The sequence below is a fragment of the Drosophila sechellia genome, chromosome 2L, assembly GCF_004382195.2.
Source record: "Drosophila sechellia strain sech25 chromosome 2L, ASM438219v1, whole genome shotgun sequence".
NCBI classification, from domain to species: Eukaryota; Metazoa; Arthropoda; class Insecta; order Diptera; family Drosophilidae; genus Drosophila; species Drosophila sechellia.
Window position 1 is genome coordinate 17,873,251 of NC_045949.1, and position 21,844 is coordinate 17,895,094.

General features: G+C 40.0%; 2 protein-coding genes across 2 annotated transcripts in view; both read right to left on the bottom strand.

The window, feature by feature from the left end:
* Nucleotides 1-21,844, bottom strand: part of LOC6614535 — a 115,271-nt gene that overhangs the window by 88,283 nt on the left and 5,144 nt on the right. The window lies entirely within an intron of this gene.
* Nucleotides 8,651-9,087, bottom strand: LOC6614539. Its single transcript, XM_032717927.1, has 2 exons — nucleotides 8,992-9,087; nucleotides 8,651-8,931 (listed from the first exon to the last, which is right to left on the bottom strand). The coding sequence occupies exons 1-2, from the start codon at nucleotides 8,994-8,996 to the stop codon at nucleotides 8,757-8,759; spliced, it is 180 nt and encodes a 59-aa protein (XP_032573818.1). The 5' UTR covers nucleotides 8,997-9,087; the 3' UTR covers nucleotides 8,651-8,756.

The window sequence follows — 21,844 nt, forward strand, 5'->3', positions numbered from 1 at the left end:
ATAAATTTTCAGCTCGACTCTTGACGCTTTGTTTTATGCATTAAAATCCTTTAATTTTCCCTTGCGTGTTGCGCTCCTTAAAGCTGCTCGGGTTCTAAATCAAATCAAAAGCCTGATGTCCCCTTTTTGACATTTTTTGAGGGCGTGTCGTCTGATGGTACAAAAGTCATTATGGAACAAGTGTTGGCCGCTTTCCCAGCGGACACTTGAGCATAATTAATGCGATGCCACGCCCACAGCCCGCCGCCAAAACAGGAAATGGCAACCGGAATAGATCCCCCCGCCCAGGGACTTCAGCCTCCGCTTCCCACCCTATTTTTCTCACTCAAATGCGACTCTGACGCAATTGTCGCTCCCAAATTAATTTGTATAATTTTACAGTCGCATTTCGTTGATGAAGGGAAGTTCAGTGAAAGTTTGGCAACACAAACGGGGGCGAGGAAACCGAAACTTATTCCCATGGGTTCCGGGACCTCAGAGAGTTCAAATGAAGTTTGGTGGCACCAAAAAGTGTGCAATTATTTTGTAGGCCAAAAACGAAAATTAGAAAGAGGCTGGGTAGAGTAAATATAAGCAGGTAACAAGCTCAGGCTCAAGATGAAAAGAACATTAAATTAATGCAAAGAAAATGGGAAAAATGTGATAAGGGTTTGGGTACAAAAACACCCATAATACAGAACATAAAACAGTGTGGTGTATACTTAAATACAGCGTTTACTTAAAATATAACATTTAAAAGCGGTTTCCGGACAAAAGAATATGCAGCCATTTATCTCTCCCATTAATTACTGAACTCCATGCCATTATCAATCGATTCCAACAGACTCTCCATCGTCCACTTTCACCGTGATTAATATTTAATAGGAAACGCCAGGCACTTTTAACTATCTCCTGTAGCAGTCGACTTACCCTGCCGACCACCTATCAATTGCAATCAAGATGTAAATGCAGTTCCTGGGAAACTCGGGGTAAAAGTGGCAAGTGGCACGAGGGCAGCGGATAGAAAGTCGATGTTGCAACACTTGATTGACTTTCACAGCGCATTTATTTTGAAGCCTTCCGGCTGCCGTTGACCGCAAAGCCAACTTTTCAACGACTTGGCTTAACTTTAAACTGCAGCAATGGGTAAAAATAAAAGAATTCGTGGCTCACACACACTCTAAAACTCCTGAAACTTTGCTGAATGTAAGTTTCCCACCCAGAAAGCCAGAAGCTCTGCAGTAGATGGAGCTAAGTTATTTAGTGCAGGTCTAGTCACCTGACTATCCATTGAAACTAACAAATCCCAAAAAAGGGAAGGAAATATCGAAAAATATATAAAACCGCATGGCAATAAAATGTAATTCCCTGAGATTTCTCCTTTGTCTGGCTGCGCTACTTGCAATTGCAAATTGATAAATACATTTACTGCGGCAAAAAAGAGTAGTTTTATATATCTCTACATTCATCAGATGAGCCAATTTCCCACTGAACAAAAAACATGTGATGTTATTTAATGGAAGTATTTATATTTGAATTAAATTTTAAACTTTATTTAATTCTGAATTTGATTACTTTGCTTTAAACTCATGTTAGCCCTACCATTTTGTGCCATAAAAACATTCAACAGTTAACCAGAAACTGAAAATGCTTTTTAAGTTTAAAACTATAGTTCTGGCAATTTTAAAGTTATATAATTTTCCTCACTGCAAGTAAAACCTACCAGACCAGCTTAGTAAAGTGTGAGCACGTTTTACCCTCATGATTTGGTATGCTTCAGCGATTTGTTTCGCTGTGGGTGAGTTACACTCTGGTTGAAGGCTTTCCCGCTTTTCCGCAGCGCACTCGACATTTTCCCTTTTTTCCCGCTGACCTAATTTACGGCGCTTTCGATCGGGGCGCGACACATGTGGCTTAGCTGCTGTTTCTCTGGGTTTTGGCCCGAGTTCGTATCCCTTATAGGCAGGCTCCTTTATCCTTGGCCCTGCCGTCAATTTTTATTGCTGCGGCTTGGCCTTTTCCCCCTCGATTTTCCCCCACCACATCCCCTTGGCAGTTGTTTTGAAGTTTAGCATAGCATAGTTTCGGATTTTCCGGACCTGTCTCGCTCGTTTCTTTGGGAAACTTTCGGAGAACATAAATCACCAGAGCATAGTTTTCATTTCAAGTTTTATTTTTGTGGTGCTTCGGTTTTTTCCTCTCCCAGCTCCTAACTAATTGTGTCGGCATGTGTGCTGGAGGATAATTTGTTGGTCTCACTTCGGACTGGCTTTAAATTTATTGTTTGCCCAGAGAAAAGTGTCAAATGCAGACGATTTTCACAATTGGATGATGAATGATAAATTCTGGCATTCCCCTCGCCCCGACAAACGTATGGTACACGAACTGCACTTTTGCAACTAATTATGTCCGCTCATTATTAACCCCGCTGTCGAGTCAACAAGAAAAGTCATTCTTGACATCCCCGAAAAGGGAAAGGGAACATAAAAGCGAGAGGGCAGTGGAAAAAACCAAGGTGAGAATAAATTTTACTCACTTAAGCAAATTTGACAGACAGGTTTTCCATTAGCAAACATGCTTTTGTCATTTGCGCAAATTAATGCACGACAGTTGGAAAAGAGTAGGAACAAGGAAGGCGAGGGGCTTACAAAAAGCAGATGCTGCTTATTTGGGTAGCTCTTAGGGAAGGTCAACTGTATGTGCTAGCCTCGGCCTTTCTAATTTATTGCCTCGGAAACACGAGGAAGCGAATCCTTGAGTCGTACCAAAATTATGACGGGTAAATACTTTTCTTGAGAACTTAAAGTAAAATATTTTCCAAAAATTTAACAAAATCTTTCTTTATAGTCTTTCATTAATTCTTTCAACTTGAGAATGGTTAGTTTACCTACTTAAAGAAAAGTCTATATGCGTTACTTGATTGACATCGGCCATAACAACCATTCATTTACTGTATCTTTCCAATTTTGAAGTCTTGAGTAAACATCACTTTAAACTTTAACCTTTGTATTAAAGTTCTACATCGGTGTCAACCCATTTCATAATACGTCGCCGACTTTGATTTCGGTCTACACTGCCCACTTTAGACATTCAATTACTATTGAACCATAAACCATAATTGAAAGATCAAACGCTCAACACACACGCCGAATGCACACACACCAAGACACCCGAAATTGAGTATGTGTGTGTGTGTTTGATTGTGGCTTCTCCAGCTTGCCACATTTGTCGCAACTGATAAAAGTCCAACGCACACACACACAGTACAAATGGACAAAAGGGAAAACTGAGCCAAGGCGTAAGCGAAAAATGTGCAGAGCGCAAATAAATTACAACAATAATGACGCCAAACATGATAACAACAAATGGCAATGGGGCTTTAATGGCGGATTTGCAGGGGCGTAACGGGAGGGGATTTGGCCAAGAGCTGCAGGGGACAGGCGATTGTTATTGATCATCGCAATATTTTGCGCATTAAGCAGACGCAAGTCAAGCCAAACATATGCAGCAGTCACTGAGGAAATCGGAGGAGGGCTAAAAATATGTGTAGGTGCACAAGAGAATAAAATTCACCTACATAGATTAGATTATTCAATGAAAAATACAGCTTTCATATTTATTACATTACATTTTTAATTTTTGTTATACTTTTACGTCATATTTTTAAATTTAGTTTTGATTTAATTGGCTAAAAAGGTAATAATGTTTAAAAAAAAACAATCATATTATTATTGAGAATGATTTCTCCCAGTGCGAAATTGTTCGTCATGCCTTTTTATCCATTTGACTTGTTTACGCAAAAAGCCAAGGGATTCAGGCTGAGCAAAAGGATAACATTGTGAGGGCAGCCATTCAAAGTCCTGAAAGTCCTAAGCCATTAAAGCATATTAGTTTTCCACGCGGCCATATTGGGTGTCTGTATGGGTGTCTCAGTCTCCGTCTCGTCCTTGTAGTTGTATTTATTTTTGGGGCATTTTTGTTTTCGCTTGACTGCACAATAAAAGTTTTTAAAAAGGGATTGACATTGTTGTAGCTGCTGCTCTTCTTGTAGCTAACGCCATTTTGGATTTGCATTGCCATTTGTTGGATGTTTTTGTTGCTGCTTGGCTTTTGCGGTTTTTACGACACGAAAACCCGTTTAACGTGCAACAGTTTTGCACGCTAAGCGGCTCACATCGCGTATACGCAATATATTTCGGAGCTTACACTAAATCTATTTAAATGGCACGGAACAAGGCACGATTACAACTTACATAATTTTAAAGCACTCAAATGCGAGACATAAAAATTTAATATATTTTCTATATCTACCCCTTTGGATGATCCTGGAAAGGTATTAATACCGCCCATTTGGGCGTGTATTTTGTTCTGAATGGAAATGGCATAATTAATCGAATTATACCATTTCGCTTCATTCAAATTTGAATATGTTTAACCTTTTATTTCCCGTATCATCTAAGAGTTGGTTTTCCCTTTAATATCTTTATTTTTGCCTCCAACTCGTACATAATTCCCTGTGCGTACACGCGACATTAACCCAAGCACAATCTGCTAAATAAGCAATCTTTTCCCTTTACCCACATTTCTGGGCCATTGACCGCAAATTAACTAATTAATATTGGCAGAACAGTGCCACCATTTTCCACGGCCCATTCATTCCTTTCAGCATTTGAAGACTGATTTTTTCGTGGGAACTTAAATAATGATTTCAGGGATTTATCTCACCCACTTCAGCTCTCCAAATAATTTAACAAAGTAAGCGCAAAAAGCACATGATAAATAAAGAAAAAGCAACGAAAGGAATGCAATTTATTTTCATAATAAAAATGCGTTTTTATTACAAAATCATAGCCATGAAATCTAGTGCACGGAGCCGCCGGATTTATGTGGCATTCATTATGCTGCCGGGGCTCCCTATTTTCCATCTATATGTATGTATGCAGATATATGTTTGTATATGGGGCGGATAAAATAAGAGAGGGAAAAGCTTGTTTTGGCCAGGCCAAAAAATGTGTATTAAGCTATTTGCATTTGGTTTCATTTTTCTGTTTGTTTGCGTGTTTGCCAGTTTGTTTTTGTGTGCAGCTGCTGCACCTGCAACAACGCAACGTGGCTCAGAATTTATGTATAAAATATAGAGCGCCAATAAATGCGATAAACTGACCCGCGGGCGAGCTTTCCCCCCTGCTTTTCCACTCTCCTCAACTTTTTCCATCGAATTTTATCCATTTAACCATGGCTATAGGCACATCTCGCGCTTTTTTTGCCTGGGCGTGTTTGAATTTAATCCCCATGACCCATAATAATTTGTGCAAATTTATTTGCGAGTGCTTAGTGCCAGGGAATGGAGGTGGCTTTCCATCTGGCCACTGGCAGATATCGTGTAAATAAAACAAATTGCCATAAATAACCCTGCTGGCTACCATAAATCTCGGTTAAATGGACATTTTTGCATCTTCAAATCGTCGAGTGGCGAAGGACACGAGGATACGCAGGATACAAGATCCAGGACACTGAGTGAAATACATCTCTGCTGGTACTTCAAATCAGCAGAATGATAAAATGCCACTAGACAAGCAAATGACACGAATGGGGCTTCTTGTTCGGGCTGGGAAAAAACCAAGGTCGGGACCAGGATGGGCCTAATATACTCACGAGTTTAATGATAACCCGGATCATTTTATTACTGTTTTATTTTTAAGTAAAAATGTCAGTCTTAATTTTTGTTGAGGACTGAATTGGTTAATTTAAAAATAAAATAATACATGACTGGAATCAGACATCCAATTTGATTTTTAATTTTATTTATAAATTATTAGGATTGTCATTGGGAGTATTGGATCTGTCGTATTTCCGGACTTTAAAAAAAGCGCTCTGAAAATTTTTGATATCTTGCTCAATATTTATACGATTTTATGCTCGGCATTGCAGTTACCTTAACATCTTTTTATAATTCCCATAATCTGCCCAGTCTTGCACCTTCCCCTCATTGCTATTTAATCCCCCACTTAGGTCTTATCATAACATTGTCATACCATCGATATGCACATGAAATGCACTTAGCAATCAAATTCAAATTCCGGATCATATATTAAGCAAATCCGATTTGGTTAACGTGCGTTCAAGCGCAGTTTCAATCCGTTTCCCGATTTCCCTTGGTCTTTGCCGTTACTAACGATATGCGAATTCAATTTGAAAATAATAAAAATATCTATTGAAGTCAGACGCAGCTTCTTCTTTTTTTTCTGCGACTGACTATGATTCCTGATTATGATTATGACTACAGTGAGTGGAGTGAGTGGGAAACTTCCCGCTTGACGCCCCTCCATCCCGACTGGTGTTTTGATGTCGTTACCAGACATTGAACCGCATTAAACTATGCATAAATACACATTGCGTTGACGATGTCGACACATATGGAACCCCCATATCCTCACTCCTGGGAAAAGTGGGAAATGAGGGCAGTTGCGAAAAGTGGGAGGGACTGAGAGTTAGCGACGTGCCAGAGGCGTTGGGCAAATGCAATTTGATGCAGACATTACGACTACATGACGATTTTATCGTCGAGTGTAGTGCACAGACATAAACATATATCTACATATGGCTTACGCAGAAGGGGATTTTCCTACTCCCATCAGCCATCACCCATCATCCGCACACACATAGAGGGCATTATTGCACACTCACATGCACACACCGTTGAGTGGAAAGAATCTTGCACTCGCCGTGCCTTCGATGATGCTCTTAAATATTTGCATAAAAAACTACGTTTGCTGCTAGTCGTGGAATATGGTAAATGGTGTAGAAGTTCTCCTACTTCACCCCCTGCACAGCTACACTGCCACACTAGCATTAACCACAACAACGAAGAAGAAGATGTTGCTGCAACAATAATAATAACAACCACGCTCCATAATCAACACGTACTTTAGTCTTGCCACCATTCTGGCCAGGATTTTCTTTAGCTACACCCCGCACACATTCACATGGCGCAGATTTTGCAGTTTCGGAGTTAAGTTCCTAGGTTCCTGAAGAGGAACGGCTTAATGGAGAGCAAAATTCAGCGCATGCTTCATACACCCATAAAAATTGAAAAGGATAAAAAGCGAGATCGGTTGTTCTCAGCGTACATCCTCATGAGAAGAAACCTTCTTGATTTAGATACGAAAACGGTCTCAATTTTAATATTTTCAGATGGAACCAGTATAGAGAGAGCAGTCATTCTGAGAATGGTTCGATCTCGATCTGAGCATGCTATAGGCTAGACTTTGAGATCTAGATTCCTAAATCTAGATCGTTGAGAAGGGAAATGGAATAACTTTGTTTCCTCCTTCGGCTCTCCAATTAATAAGAGGAACTTTAACATAATTTAACGTAAGCATTTTTTCATTGCTCATAGAATGTCATCGCTCCAATTTAAAGCTATTTATCATATAATCAGTAATTGATATTGAAGCTTTTTTCAAATAGTGCAAAAAAGCGGCAATGTCGAAAACAGAAAATGAAGTCGCATTTTTAATGAACTAGAATACAAAATTTGGCAATAATGCTTCGGGCATTTTTTCACATTTTGTTGTTTTGCGGAACAATTTTAAATCATTTCAATTGTCAAACTGACAACAGATTTTTGATTTACCTTGGAGTGCACACTTCAGTTTAGCAATCAACGCATGCAAATTGCCGAAGCACCCGAGAACAATATTTCATTTCAATAAACAATAAACAATTTTCCGCAGCGAATAATATAAAATTTGTGCTAGAGTGAGGTCCGATTTCCAGAGCCGTCATCAATAACCCGACTTGACTCGGAACCGAATCGAATCGAATCGAATGTCCAGAACAGGAGGCTGGCTGCCTAGTATTCTATTGGCACTCGATAAGTGAGGCTAAAACAATTGATTATTGTGTGTCATAAGCACACACTTTGCACTCGAGTCGAGGGAAACTCGAACGGAAACGTGAAGAAAACTGGCAGCGGTGCTGGTACTGGTGCCGTAACCCAAGGAAAAATCGACTGTCAGTTGCACATACGCCGAAAGCAAATTTAAATGTTAATCAAATGCCTCCACTGAGGAATATATAAGTACAATATGGGCGGAAGGCCCAAAAAGATGAAACCGAAAATAAGAGAATCGAAGGCAAATTTCGCATGCATGCACACGAAAATGAGTTTGATGTGGGGAAGCTCGAGGATGAGCGGTTCACAAATGTAATTGACAGTTCAAGTGACAAGCGGGACGGCGGGGAAAGTAAAGGATTCCTTTCGTCCCCAATGAAAGGAAAGCCACAATAAAAATTCACGGCAACACACGTCCTCTGTCCACTTTTCAAAAATGCAAAATGCGCGCCACAAACAATTTTTAATTAAAAAATCGAGTGGAAAAAGTGCAAAATTTTTATGCTTTCCATTTTGTTCCGGTTGTTGCGATGCATTAAAATTAATGTCATTTTTCAGTAACTCTTTTTGCGCCACCCATCTCACTTCAGTTTTCCCAGTGCCCCCATATGTTTCAGCTCGGCTGAACCAGTGGAAAATTTTCAAAGTTTTCCTTTTTTCCATCCGTTCTTTGTGCTTCGCCATTTTTGCGGTTGAATCGTTGTCCAGGCAACAGTATCATCATAAAGGCTAAGCGAATAATTGAGATCCGAGTGTCAAAAAAAACTACAATACTCGAATTGTTTACGCAAGGTAATGCATTTTGTATATTGAACATGTGTATTCTTGTCTGGCTTTAAAGTAACATGCAACACGCCATTTTCCAATTTTGTTAACCTTGCTAAATGTTCTGCTTCATAAAACGAATGAAAGCATCATCCTTGCCATCTTCGATGCCGATGAGACGACCCCACTTGGCTCCATAGTGTTCCAGATCCCCGATTTTTCTCACCACACGCTGTTTCACATCGCGAAAGTTCTTCAAATCTAATCCCAAAGTCCAATCGAAAGACTCACTGACCAGAGGCGTTGCTATACAAATTGTGTTTACTTAAATTTTTGAAATATATACTTACAACATTCTGATGTTATTTTGTAAAAGTAAAATAAAAATGGAAGTTTAGATGTTTCCTTGTGGAGACTTGGGGTTTAACTGAAAATTTGAGGGGACGTTGGGTGTATTGCATTGAAATTCTTTATCAGGGCACACTATGATTGTTAAAAATTTTACGTTTAACTTTAATTTTTTTTTTTTTTTTGTTTGCTAGTAAGACATAATAAATCTTTAAGTATATTTTGTACAAAAATTGTTTGTTAATGGGATGCCATTTTCCATCCGATTATGTTTAGTAGCTAATCAATTTGCACTGGTTACTAAAGAAAAAAAGTTCAATAGCAGCCGGCATTAAAGAAATAATTTAGCACTTTCCCTTTATTGTAAGCTGCATCATTATTTTCACTTTAATTGCAACAATTTCCTGATTTGATGCTCAGGAAAGTGGCCGAAGTGCAGAACAACCTTTTCCCGCTTTTCCAGCGTTTTTCCCGCTTTTTCTCGTGCGATGTTCATGCGCGGTCATAAAAGCATTCATGCCACATAAAGAGAACCTCAGTGGGAACAATGATGGCCTCGTGAGCCAAAGGACGAGTGCTCCGGCCATATGATGTTACGCTTTTATGTTCCACATCGCCAAAAACAATGCCCGTGGCAACGAAAAGGAAAAAAAATCGTACCCATCATCGGAGTTTCCCGCCGCCAGTCAAATCAATTGGCTGCAAATAAAACACAAACATAGTGAGCGGAAAAGACTCTGCAAATACAAATAAATCGCAGCATTTCCGCAACGGTCATGCTCTCCCGCTTTTATGATTATTATATAAATTTTCCCTTGAAATGTCATAAAAAGCCAGCGCAAATAAAAAGCATCGAGGAGTGGTCTCATCTTCCTCTACATGGTTTTTTTGGTTTTCCTTTTTGGTTCTGATGATGAAGCAGGAAAATGCGCACGTCACGATTTAGGAGCCGGGGAGAATTTGGCTGGGAAAACAGAATGTTAGCCACATGTCCCGACCAGGGCCAATATTCAAATTCGGTTGGATGGACCAGCGTTCCACAACTTATTAAGTTGTTAAAACATGATTTGTGGCCTTCTCACGGATCCCACGCCCCCATATGAAGTGTAAGTCCAAGTGCTACCGTGGTAGCTTGGCAGGTTTTCCCGGCAGTCGGCAGTTTATTCCTGCAGCTTATGAATTATGAAAGTTTCTTTTTTCACTGGGTTGTCCGGGATTCAGTGTGTTAGCCACGCGTGTTGGCCATAAACGCCCCGCTTTATGGGCCGCAGAGCCTGGCAAATTGAAAGTGAAAAGTTAAGTTGAGCTGGGCCGAGTGGCCGGGGGGTAAGCCCCATTGGGGTCGCGTTATGGAGCCTGAAAAACAGGCCATCATAGTGCGGGAAAAGCTGGAAAATGGGCGAAAGTGCGGGCAAAGTAAGGCAATTACCCACTTTCGAAGCATGCTTAATAAATCACCGATACCAATTTCATTTAAAGATCTCACTTACGTTTTCACTAAACTTTCCTTTAATGGCGTTAGCGTTAGAACATTAGAACATAACAGACTTAGAACATTTGTATATTTTTGAACTTGTGACAGATAATATATAAATATTTCAAATTGATAAGAAAGAAACATTGCTCTCTTTATCGATCTCAGCTCGATATTTCATAGTATTTCTTTTGAAGAGTTTTTACTGTCGTTTTTGCGGAGATTCCAATTCCAATTCATTAGAGCTGGCTGTTAGCTTTAAGAAAATGTTAATGATTTCCGTAAACATGGCCACACAAATAACGAGGCGTTGGGCGACAGAAAGCTCGTTGATTTTTGTTTTTTATGGCTCACTTAAAAGGAAGCGGAAATAGTGAAAGGGCGGGGAAATGCGGAAAACCGGACAGCGAATTTTTAACGTGTTAATGCCAAGGCGGCTGCTAACAAGTAGACAAACAGAGCGGAATAAAAGGAAACAGCTCGAAAAAAGTGACGGCCAATGGAAGGGGATGACGAAAAAAGGGCCAGATGAGAAATGAAATCAACGCCGTTATTATTTGTTGTTTTACCATCCTCTTTTCCATGATAGACATTTTCTCCCCCATTTTGGCAACTCCACAGCAATTGCTTCTTGCTGTTTTTCCCGCTGGCACTTCCATTCCAGTGTGTGGGGTGCTTTCCACAAATGAAATTTAATTGCAAACATAATAAAAACAAAGATAGAGATGTAACAACCAGAGGAACAACTTCATTTGCATGTCGAGTACAAAAATTAATACAAATGACTCGGGATTGCTATAACTTTGAGTTTGAGATAATAATGTGCCTTGATTTTAAGAAAAAATGCTAAGGAGAGAAAAAAATTTATTTGATGATTGTTTAAAGAAATAGAAAGCAACTTTTTACAATAACATCACTATTTTTAAATTTAACATTCCACTCATTAAGTACTGTAGATAAAAAACGAAAGCTTTCTGTTTTCTTTAATGATTTTGTGATACAATTATTATAAACTTTAAACATGAGCAGGTTCCTTATTTAATTTATTTAATTACAATCCAATCGAATTGATACTGAAAATCGATATTGTCCAAAACCAAATTGCTGCAATCCAAACTCAATTTAAATATTCTAATCTCAAAAATCTAAAATAAAGTTTCACAACCATTTCTAATTTTCTCGAACCACTGAAAACACAGAATTGACCCACATAATACGCGATTCAATTAGCAAACTGATTATATTTTAATTGGCCACCATTAAACAATGGATACCCGAAACAGGAAAATAAAACCTCCACAAAGTGAGCAAGCTATTCGCAAATATCGAAAAATGCCCGAAGGCACATTGTTTGCCATGCTCACGTGGGCAACTTCAAAGAGAAGCCAAACGGCACATTACGCATACGCCTCGTTAGCCAGGACCGAGTAATATGGCCAAAGGCCAAACGAGTGCCAGAAACGGCAGAGAGCGTGCAAACATATTCAAAACAGCAAACAATTTGCAAATTAGTAGAGAGTTGCAAAAATAAAACATCAGGCAACCGCTTACCGCAGAAATTCAATGCGTTGTAGACATTCAGGGAATGTTTCGCTGCCAAAAATTTAGAAAAATGTGAGAGCTGAAATATTTGTTAGTTTACTTTATGTATTCCTTGTGCGCGTGTTTTTGTTTGCTGGCTGAGTGAAAATAAAACGGTGGTTATAAAATTTTATGTCGATTGAAATGTACGCGAGAGCATATTTCCTTTATGGCTCCATTTTATTTACCTACTCGTGGATCCTTTTGCGTCCTCGCAGCCTGCATTTCCGCATTGCGCGCCAAGGACATTATTCATTGTCTCCCTCTGCCCATTTCTTTGGGGGCCACTTGAGAGTGCAAGAGCAGATAATAATTCTTACATGTCGCAGCAAGTTGCAATTCCTGGTCCTTTAACTTGGTGGTCCCCCGTCCTTTTGGTTCCTATTGCTTTCCCTATCTCTTGTTTTTTTCTTGTTAGCCCAGTGCCTTTGTCTTTTGGCGTCTTTTGTCTTTCACTTATGCATGTGCGTTGGCCCAGCTTCCGTTTTCTGCGATTTTCCCCACTGTCGTGGATGCACCGAGAGAAAAAGGTCTCGGAAAAGGTAATTGATGTGTAAATTATATATCTCGTATCATATTATACTTTTTTACCTATTTAAGGACTTAAAATTCGCTTTATCGCTTAAGTAAATGCCCTATGTGAAACTTTTTTTTTTGAAAATATTCGTTTTTTCTCAGTGTGTTAGTGTGGGTTTTTATGACGAGTCGAGCCTGCCACATGAGCCCCCGAGGCGTTTGGCAAGCAGGACAAAGACAACGGCAACGACAACGATGTCCCATAAAGTGCGAAAACTTAGGAGTAGTCAGAGCTCAAGATGTAGCTGGCGAAGAACCCAAACTGAGTCTGAATCCGAGTCGGGAGCGCTGCTCCTTTAATACTTTGATAATCCTTGGCTCCAGTCGAACTCACAGAGACACAAGCACAATAACTTTTGATACGCCGGAATTCCCTTCCCCGAAAATCGTCCTGCGATGTAGACAGCCATTCAACTTTGTTACTCGAGCTTTATCGCAGTTTCGCATGTGTTTGTTTCTCTATCGCGCTGTGTGTGCGGGGCAAATTATATAAGCATGATAATATTGTATAACACATCGGAGCCCGACCCCCTTTGGAGCCCCTAGACTGGGACAATGGCAACTGTGGCTCCCTGCCAATTCACTTTGTCTAGTTTCAATTTCAATTTGATTTCGTGCTACTCGTTGGCATCATTTTGATTTGCTTATTTGTCCGACTCTTGTTTATTTCTCTCCCTGCTCTTCAGATTTATCATTCGGCTTTCTAGTTAGAAACTTGTAAAATTGATCACCATGCTTGGGGCACTTTCTTATCACGACATTGTGTAGAAATTTTGTACATTTTAGTCACTCTCCTTTGTGCTATTAAATTAACAGTTCTCAGGCACTTAAGTGCGGATGGAAGAATCTGAGAAAATTTAAATACACAGCAAAGGAATAAAAACCTTGAAACCATTGCAACATCAATCTCGAGAAAATAAACAGATATAAAAACATGTTATTGATAGCTTCGGGAAAGTTTTAAATTGACAAATACTTTTTTCAAAAATATTATATATCCCATATATATATCATGTCACTTCCTGGTTTTCTCCTAGGGTACTATTTCCTGTTGCTGCTGCTGCATTTTCAACGAGCAGCGTTGGTGTTGGAAAATAACCGCAACAGCCGGTCCCAACCGCAAACGCTTTTTCATTCAAGCCAACACTTTCCTCCCAAAAACAGCAGGAGGGAATTAAGCCAGATGGAAAGGGAGAGAAAGAGCTGGGCGGCCAGGGCTAGAATTTCCATCGCTGCACGGAGCCAACTGCCAAACAGTGGCTTCATAATTACAAATTGATAACAATTCGAACGTTAATCAGATAGGGCACATATAGAAACCCTGTTGCAGAGAGGCGCTAAGGGAAACACGTTGCACATTCTGTCCGGAAGTGCAGTATTTGTGCTTTATTTGTTAGACCAAGAGGAACTGATAGATATGGTTTAATGCACTTGTAGGTGTGTACATGCAGAAGCCTAGGAAGCTCGAAATCAAATGAATAAGTTAGTATATTCACAAATTAGTAATTATGGAGATGCACTAGTTACTTTAAGTAGCCTACATGTGTGTGTACTCAAAATTTAAATGAAGCTAACAATAATATGTTCATAAATTTACCAATTTAGTGTCCATAACATGTGATAATTACCGAGTAAATTGAATAAAATATAATAAATTCGAAAGTGCTTTGCAAGCATTAAAGCCTTTATCCAAAATCATAATACGATTACGATTGGTCAAATCAGGCAGCATTCCAATTTGAAATCACTTTCGAAAGTGTAAAACTTTATTAAATTTAAAATCAAGTATTAACGGGATAAACGATGTGTACGATTTTAATTGGCTTTGCTTTGCATGCGTCGAATTTCAATCTATCCAATTCGATGTACGGGCCAGCTTAAGCTTAAAGCGATTAAGGCGATTTGATTTGCAATATTTTCAATTGGTAGGCAAACACAGAACTGCCAAATCATGTTAGATGGTCTCATTAGACAGGCAGTGGCGATTTTGGCCCGCTGGGCTCATAAATTTAATTGATAATATTGTTGACAGGCGTGGTGAGCAGTGTTTGATGGTCGAGGCTTAGTCGGCGCCAAAAGCCGGGCACAAATATTTGCTTATTTGCGTGGCAAACATCGGGCGATATAGCCACGTCTGCCGATGTCTGTTTGCCCATTAAACATTTGCGTTTGACTTATAAATATTTTATCGCACTGCAGTTGCAAATTTATGTTTAATGCGCTGCCACATGTATGAATGTCTGAATACCCCTCGAAATCCACTCAAATTATGCACAACGCATGCTGAGAGCTCGGCCCTAGAAGCCGTGGCAAGAAGAGGAAGAGCAAGTGGGCGGAGCTGAGGGGGCGTGTCGGTTAAAGGAGCAGAAGAAGAAGCAGCAGCAGCAATGATGCTGTATAACTTTACATAGACAATTATTTACAAGTGCGCAGTTAGCAAGCCAAATTCGAAATGGTTGTGAAAAGGACAGGTGGTTTCGGTCAAAACTTTTGACACTCCGAAAAACCATTTAGAAACAATCAATTACTACTAAAAAAAGGTTTATCTCTTTTAAATCGTTCCTTTTAAGTTCCGAAAATATGCTGTAATTTTTTGCGTTATTATCTCTGCATAATATTAAATTGTATGCTTGTCATTTGGTTAAAAAATACACTTTAGGTCAAATTATAAAATTGGCGATATGTAAGAGTATTGTATTTAAGGGTAGAGATATAACCTGATAAATCTCGCGATATGCGACCCCATACATCCCCATGAAATACAAATTTCCCACCGCATTAGGAATACCCCGAGGGAGCGCATGGAAACATTTTCGGTATCCATCTCCCTTGGCATCCATCTGCATGTGCGAGTGCCAAAGTCTCGGTCTTAAGTGACACTAACCACTTTGAGGGAGGGGCTTGGGTGGAAAAGTGGGGAGTAGGGAGCTGGGAGATCTGAGAGGGAAGCTGTCGGCCGTAAAACCCACTCCAAAATAACCCCAAAAGCACTCCGCACTCTCCTCAAGTTGGTGTTATGTTTTGGCTGCTGCTGCTAGTGCGCCTCTGCCTTTGTGGAGCAACTCAATCTAAATGCGGTACAATGACATCTAAAGTGTTTGGGCTAGCTTTTTTCCATGATGCCAACTTGTCAAGCTGGAAGCCCTAAACTACCCTCAGTGCCCCTACTTTTCCGCCATATATCTCTGAAGCTCAGTGACATTAGTTTTGCTTTCTTAGAAATGTGTCACGTAATTTCCAAGTGGAGTTGCTCAGAGGATTGTATATGGCTGGCATTTAACTTAAATGTATGTAGAACATTTTGGCATTACGCATGGCACACACTCAGCCATTCCCTGTTTCTTTCCCTCTCTTTCTGGCGACTCTTTCGCACTCTTTCCCTCGCACTGCACATCGGGCAATGTGTGTCAGTTGACATTTAAAGATCGTTAACAGTTTGCACAAGGTGCTGACTGAGTTCGAAGGTAGAAGAACGCACAGATAGTCGTAACAAATCCTGACTGGTTCAACAAATCGTGTCCCTGCAACCCGTGGTCTTTTCAGATCCATTTAACCGAACAGCAGAGTGAAAAGCTCATGTAATACTTTACAGGAAAAATAAAGTTTGATATCTTTTCATCAAAATTGGTTCTATACAAATATCATTTATTTATTTTGGAATTTCATGTAAAACCATTTAAAGAGACTTTTTATTTTTCATATATATTGTGTAGCATATCAATAGTGGTCGAGTGCAAACATACGTTGAATCTACTGAAAGTATTTAATTTTAAGACCAAAATGATAATTTTACTTAAGAACGCTCTGCAGGTTTTAATTTTCGTGTGTTAATCATAAAGTTATTTCCTCCGTTATATTCGATGCACACTCATTACCGCTTTACCGATTTTCCGTGCCAGCAATAACTCAGCAAAAAATCCCTTGTAAATTGTTAAATGTATCTGCGTAAATACAACCTTCAATCGAAGAGCCCTGATTAAACCAATCGACCGCACTGGTTGAGAGGGGCTCGGAACGAGAAAAAGTTAAGGCAACTCCCTCATGTTGCCAACAAATCAGCACTTAACGTTAATTACGATTTTTTACGCTGATATGGCATTTAAAATGATTTGCTCCTTGTATTAACTGCTTCGTGGAGTGGGTATGGAAAAAATAGGGGGGAATAAAAATAAAACCACCGAGAGATTAATGAAATGCACGTCCGTTGTTGGGGAACAAAACTTTTGTTGGCAATTGACTGCAGACAAGAGGGAAACGCACACACAAATTCACACATGGGCAAAGCACATGCAGTTGACATTAACTGTGCTGCGCAGCTCGGGGTTCCCCTGGTTATAAAAAATGTCGCTCCAATTTGCTGGTAGTCCTGCTCCTGTTGCGGGCTGGCTGTTTCATATGCAAATTAGTGCTAGAGAGCGAAAGAACGGAAACAAAAAGGACCCCAAAATTGGAGTCCTGGCTGCTGTTGTTGACTTAATTGTGCGCGCATTAAATTGCTTAACCAAAGAGCCCTTGAAGCGGGCTAACCCTTAAGGTACACCCTATTCTTCCCGCTCCCTTTGACTATTACAATTTCATAGGGACCAGTTTTACTATTACTATTTCCTAATTTTAACCAAAACATGCCTATATACTATAATTATTTCTGAAAATAAAAGAATCAAAGTCAGCATCAAATTCCTCATTCTGAATGCAGTACAATAAAATCAATGGGAACTTCATAAATATTTGAGTACTCAAAATGCCATTGTATATAATGTCAAAGATTCTGCAAGATTTACATTATTTATTTTTTTAAGTGTCTCGATATATTTATTCTGCATTTAAGTGTTTATACAAGTGTTCTGTAATTAAAGATACACATATGTGCCAACTTTCCATGTGATTTGTCGAACTTCTTCCGCACGAAACACAACAGCTTACATATACATACATTGAAGTTACATTTAAAAACAAACAATATAACCTCCTTTTATACACATAATCCCCCGCCCCATTTCCATTGTTGTTTCCACGCAGTTTGCCATTGTTATTTGTTACACTTCCAGTTTACATCAAAAACTGCTGTCTAGGCCTACCATTTTCTCACTTTCTCCCACCGTTTTCTGTGTGCCTAGATGCCACTGCCACGCCTTCTTGGACCCGGGGCCGCCCACTCATCATTACATTTCATTAAGCCGGGCCAAAAAAGGGGGTCGCAGACACAGTCAAGATTCGCTCTCGGGCCTAAACTTCAGTTTCTGTTTCAGTTTCAGTTCTGTTTCTGCCTCTGTTGCTTTTGTGTTTATTAAACGCTTTTCGGGGCGCGTGTTCATTCAATTTGTTTCTCCTTCAGCCGGGTTTTGTGCTCCTTGTGTTCCTTGTGTTCCTGTTCTTGGACTGAATGTTATGTCTACATGCCTGCGTCTAAATAAACAGCTCCAACAAGGATGTTGAGTGTGTGTGTGTGCTGGGAAAATCGTTTTAATTGTTGTGTTTAAATAACAGCCGAGCCTGTAGCTCGAGAGAGAAATTGGGGCCAGCACACAGAGCGTGTGTCACGTGGGCGTATACTTAATGTGACGCATACGCCGCGTGTTCGTTGTGTTTGATGTCGTGCGACCGCGTCACATGAAAGCGAGCGAATGAAATATAGTTGCTCAGTGAAACTTGGAGCTCATTTACCGAAAAGCAAGAATGAATCCTTAGTCTAAGGGGAATCAATCGGAAATATTGCATGAACTATTTAGATCAAATCAATTAGTAATAAAACAGAAATGGATTCACTTGATAATCCTATATATAGAATAATTCTGAGTGTCTTTAAATATTTTCCGTTTCTAAGTCTAAAACATGTTCAACTTACTTCTATCGTTCATTCTGCTCTTTGACCTTCTGCAGCTAGGCCAAGTGCAAAAGTTTTCTGTGTTTTTATTAATTCCACGAGCATAGGAAAATTTATTGAAAATGCCTGTTGGCAGGACACGTAGCAAAGAAAACTTTTCCCAGTAAACGCATTTCTTTCTGCCATTTTTTTTTTGTTTTGTACGTGATCTCCGTGGAAAAAAAGCGTAATTAAAAACGAGAAGTCGCGGCGCTTGATATGTGTTCCTGTAATGGGGAAGGCAGTTTGGCTGTGGATAAATTTAGACAGCGTTTGCCATCTAATATGATAAATCTACTTAATCCAATAAATAAACAGCGGGGGAACAGACCGAATTGAAGCGTTGCGTTGCGATGCCAGAATGGGAATCGTGCGTGCGCAGCAGGCCAGGGAAAGTGCCAAGTTTTAATTGTGAAAGTTTAGCTGGGGAAAACCTAGGATTGCGGGTAGAAAGCCGTGTGGAAGGTCTGGGAAAAGCTGCCACATACACGCTCACACACACACACTCCCAGCAGGTGTGGCAAATTGCTGCCCGCACTGGAACATCGAAGCCCGCATGCGACAAGCCATGAATTCAAGTTGTTCTCTTCCTAGAAGCGGCAATCCACTGAGAGAAAAAGCTCAAGCTAGACGCCATTGAATCGACATGTGTCAGAAGCTAATCGATACTAATCGATACTAAGATACTATTATGTCTGTTATGAACCTTTAGCTAATTAGTTAAATCATTCCCAAGGTTTCCTATTTAATATATTAACTCTGAGATTTGCCAAATTTTTTCTTGTGGAAGGATGTTAGTCCTTCCATTCTGCCTGCCGACTGTGCTGTCATTTTGCGTTACTTGTCATCAGCTTCATGCGTTTTGACATTTTTATTAGTTGAATACTCCTTAGCAGCACGCTCCATTGCCTGGGGTCTCTGTCCGGAGTTCTGTGTCCCGTGTCCTGTGTCCTGGGCCTCGTCCTGGTCCCCGTCCTGTGTCGTCTAATAAGTGTTTACTGCGTCATGAAGCGACGGCAGTGCCTTAAAGGCTCCCCTTCTAGTTGAAGGGAGCGATTTCAGTTCGAGTGCTTCACAGCGTGTCGTTTTACAAAAAATGCACCCGAGGCCTTATCAATTCCCAGTCGATAAATATTACACTCCGTGAAAGCGTTCTCCTTGTCTTCATTGACTTTGATTAGATTTCTCTGTAAAATATTACATATACAACTGGATGTTGAAAACAAACACACTTATTCACAACATGATGTATCTATTTACATATAATTTTTATATTTTATGCGACTTAGTTTTGACACAACTCTAACATGTTTGTTGTTATTTTTTCTAAAGTGCTTCCTTTGCTTCACATCTAAATTGAACAATTGATTAAACAATTTATGCACGACATTTTCAAATAATTTGTTTTCCATTTCATGGTCAGCTTTCTTCCTGGCCAAAGTGTACTTTGTTGTTAAGTTTAATAATTTAATTCAACAACTGAGCTTTACCACATTAATTGCTAAACATGTGCTTTATATATTTGCTCAACTTTACATGTCAAACAAATACCCAATGTTCGGCAATGCCAATCGTGACTTTAATATATATACGCAATTAAACAGTTTAATTAGTCACGCAACGGCAATTGCAACAACAAACACGGAAAACAGCAGATGTTAAATAAATATTGGTGGTAAGTGCAGCTGAGATGCGAGTAAAAAACGCAGTTTAACAATTTACTGGGATCTGTTTATTTGGCGTAAACCGAAAAACGCATTTAACCGAATACGACTGGAAAAAAAAAGAAAAAAAATCCCACATTGCGGAACCCGCAATTGAAGATTTAATATTAACCTTAATTACAACGTTTCCGGACTATAGTTCAGGTAAATCACAAAGTTTTGATCTCAAAAGCATGCTCCGACATTTTACTTTCAGCGCCGACTTTTACAACAGTTTTCGCAACTTCAAAGAAGGCACATTAAAAACGTTCTCAGCAGGAGGCGAGTTCTCCTCGCCAATGCTAATAGAGTGTCCGAGGTCTGGGGAGAAATTGCCAGCGATATTTATGACGAAGAAAATACCCAAAGTCATACAACGACCTCAATGTCCGTTTGCTAAAGTTGCCATAAAAGAAAGGTCCTTTTGCCCTGCCATTCCCATTCCCCGGGACAAAAAGTTTTAAGCATCTGGCGTTGGTCCAAATGAAGGCAAAAGGCAGCGAGAGCGAAACTTTTAAATGAAATTTTTGTGTTAAAGTTTTGTCAGGTGAGGCCGCAGGTAAGCAGCCACGCAATGCGACAACAGCAAGCTGGCCTAGGGTCAGCAGAGCGCCCAAGCAGTCCGTAAGCACCTGGAAACCACCCACAGCCCACTTCATGAGCCACCGCACCACCGCAGCGGTCCACCGCACTCGCACAACATCAGCATCACACCCGCCCACCGACCGGAGGACACAAAGTTGCAGCTGTATTGTCACGTAAAACGGTGACAGATTCCAAAGACGACGATGGCAGCCAGGCAAATAACATTAAAACAACAAACAACAATGGGCCATTCTAGCAGCGGACCACATTCTCATCACCATTACACTGGGCGAAAATGTGCTATATACATAGCAACTTAATATGAAAGGGTTGAAAGTACTCAACACTTAAGGTGGCCAAGTTCATGAGTTAACATTTTAGTGTTGCAAAATATTCAAGTAAGGGAATTGTGTACACCATTCGAAAAACCATATTTATTTACTTATATTCCAAAAAAAAAAAGGAAAAGCTGACTTTTATAGCCACAGGGTAATGTGTTATTATTATATCAAAAAATATACAGTTAGCATGAACAATTTTTCAAACCATAGATATCTGAATTTCCAGTTTTATCATTTCTTTTTAAACCATTCCCAAAAAGCGCGCTTTTTGCAAGTGTCCTGTTATGTCAGGTGGCTGTGGAAATGGCAGGATCTCCCTTATCCCTGGACGTGAATGAAAGTTTCGTTCTGTGACTCCTCCGACTTAATGGCAGTGGCCATACGCACACACCCACCAGCGACTCTGTTCCTCTGTCCGCAAAATGAAATTAGCAACACATGCCCACCCAGGACACCAGCCGAAAAAAGGGAAATGTTCCATTTGGCACGAGAGGAGAACAGCGCAGCGCGTTCGTTTGCATTTAAAGTAATTACAAGAATATCCCCCTGCACATTTTTGTGTGCGTGTGAAGGATATTCGGGCTCTTTGTGCTCCCTAATGCTCGGTTAGAATTATGACAGCCTCGGCTTTAGCAGCCGACCAAAAGAGCTAATGCGTTTTTAAATATGCTGCAGCGGAAACTCGGTTGGCATTAATTAACAGTCGACTGCAGACCACGAAGTTGTTGTGGC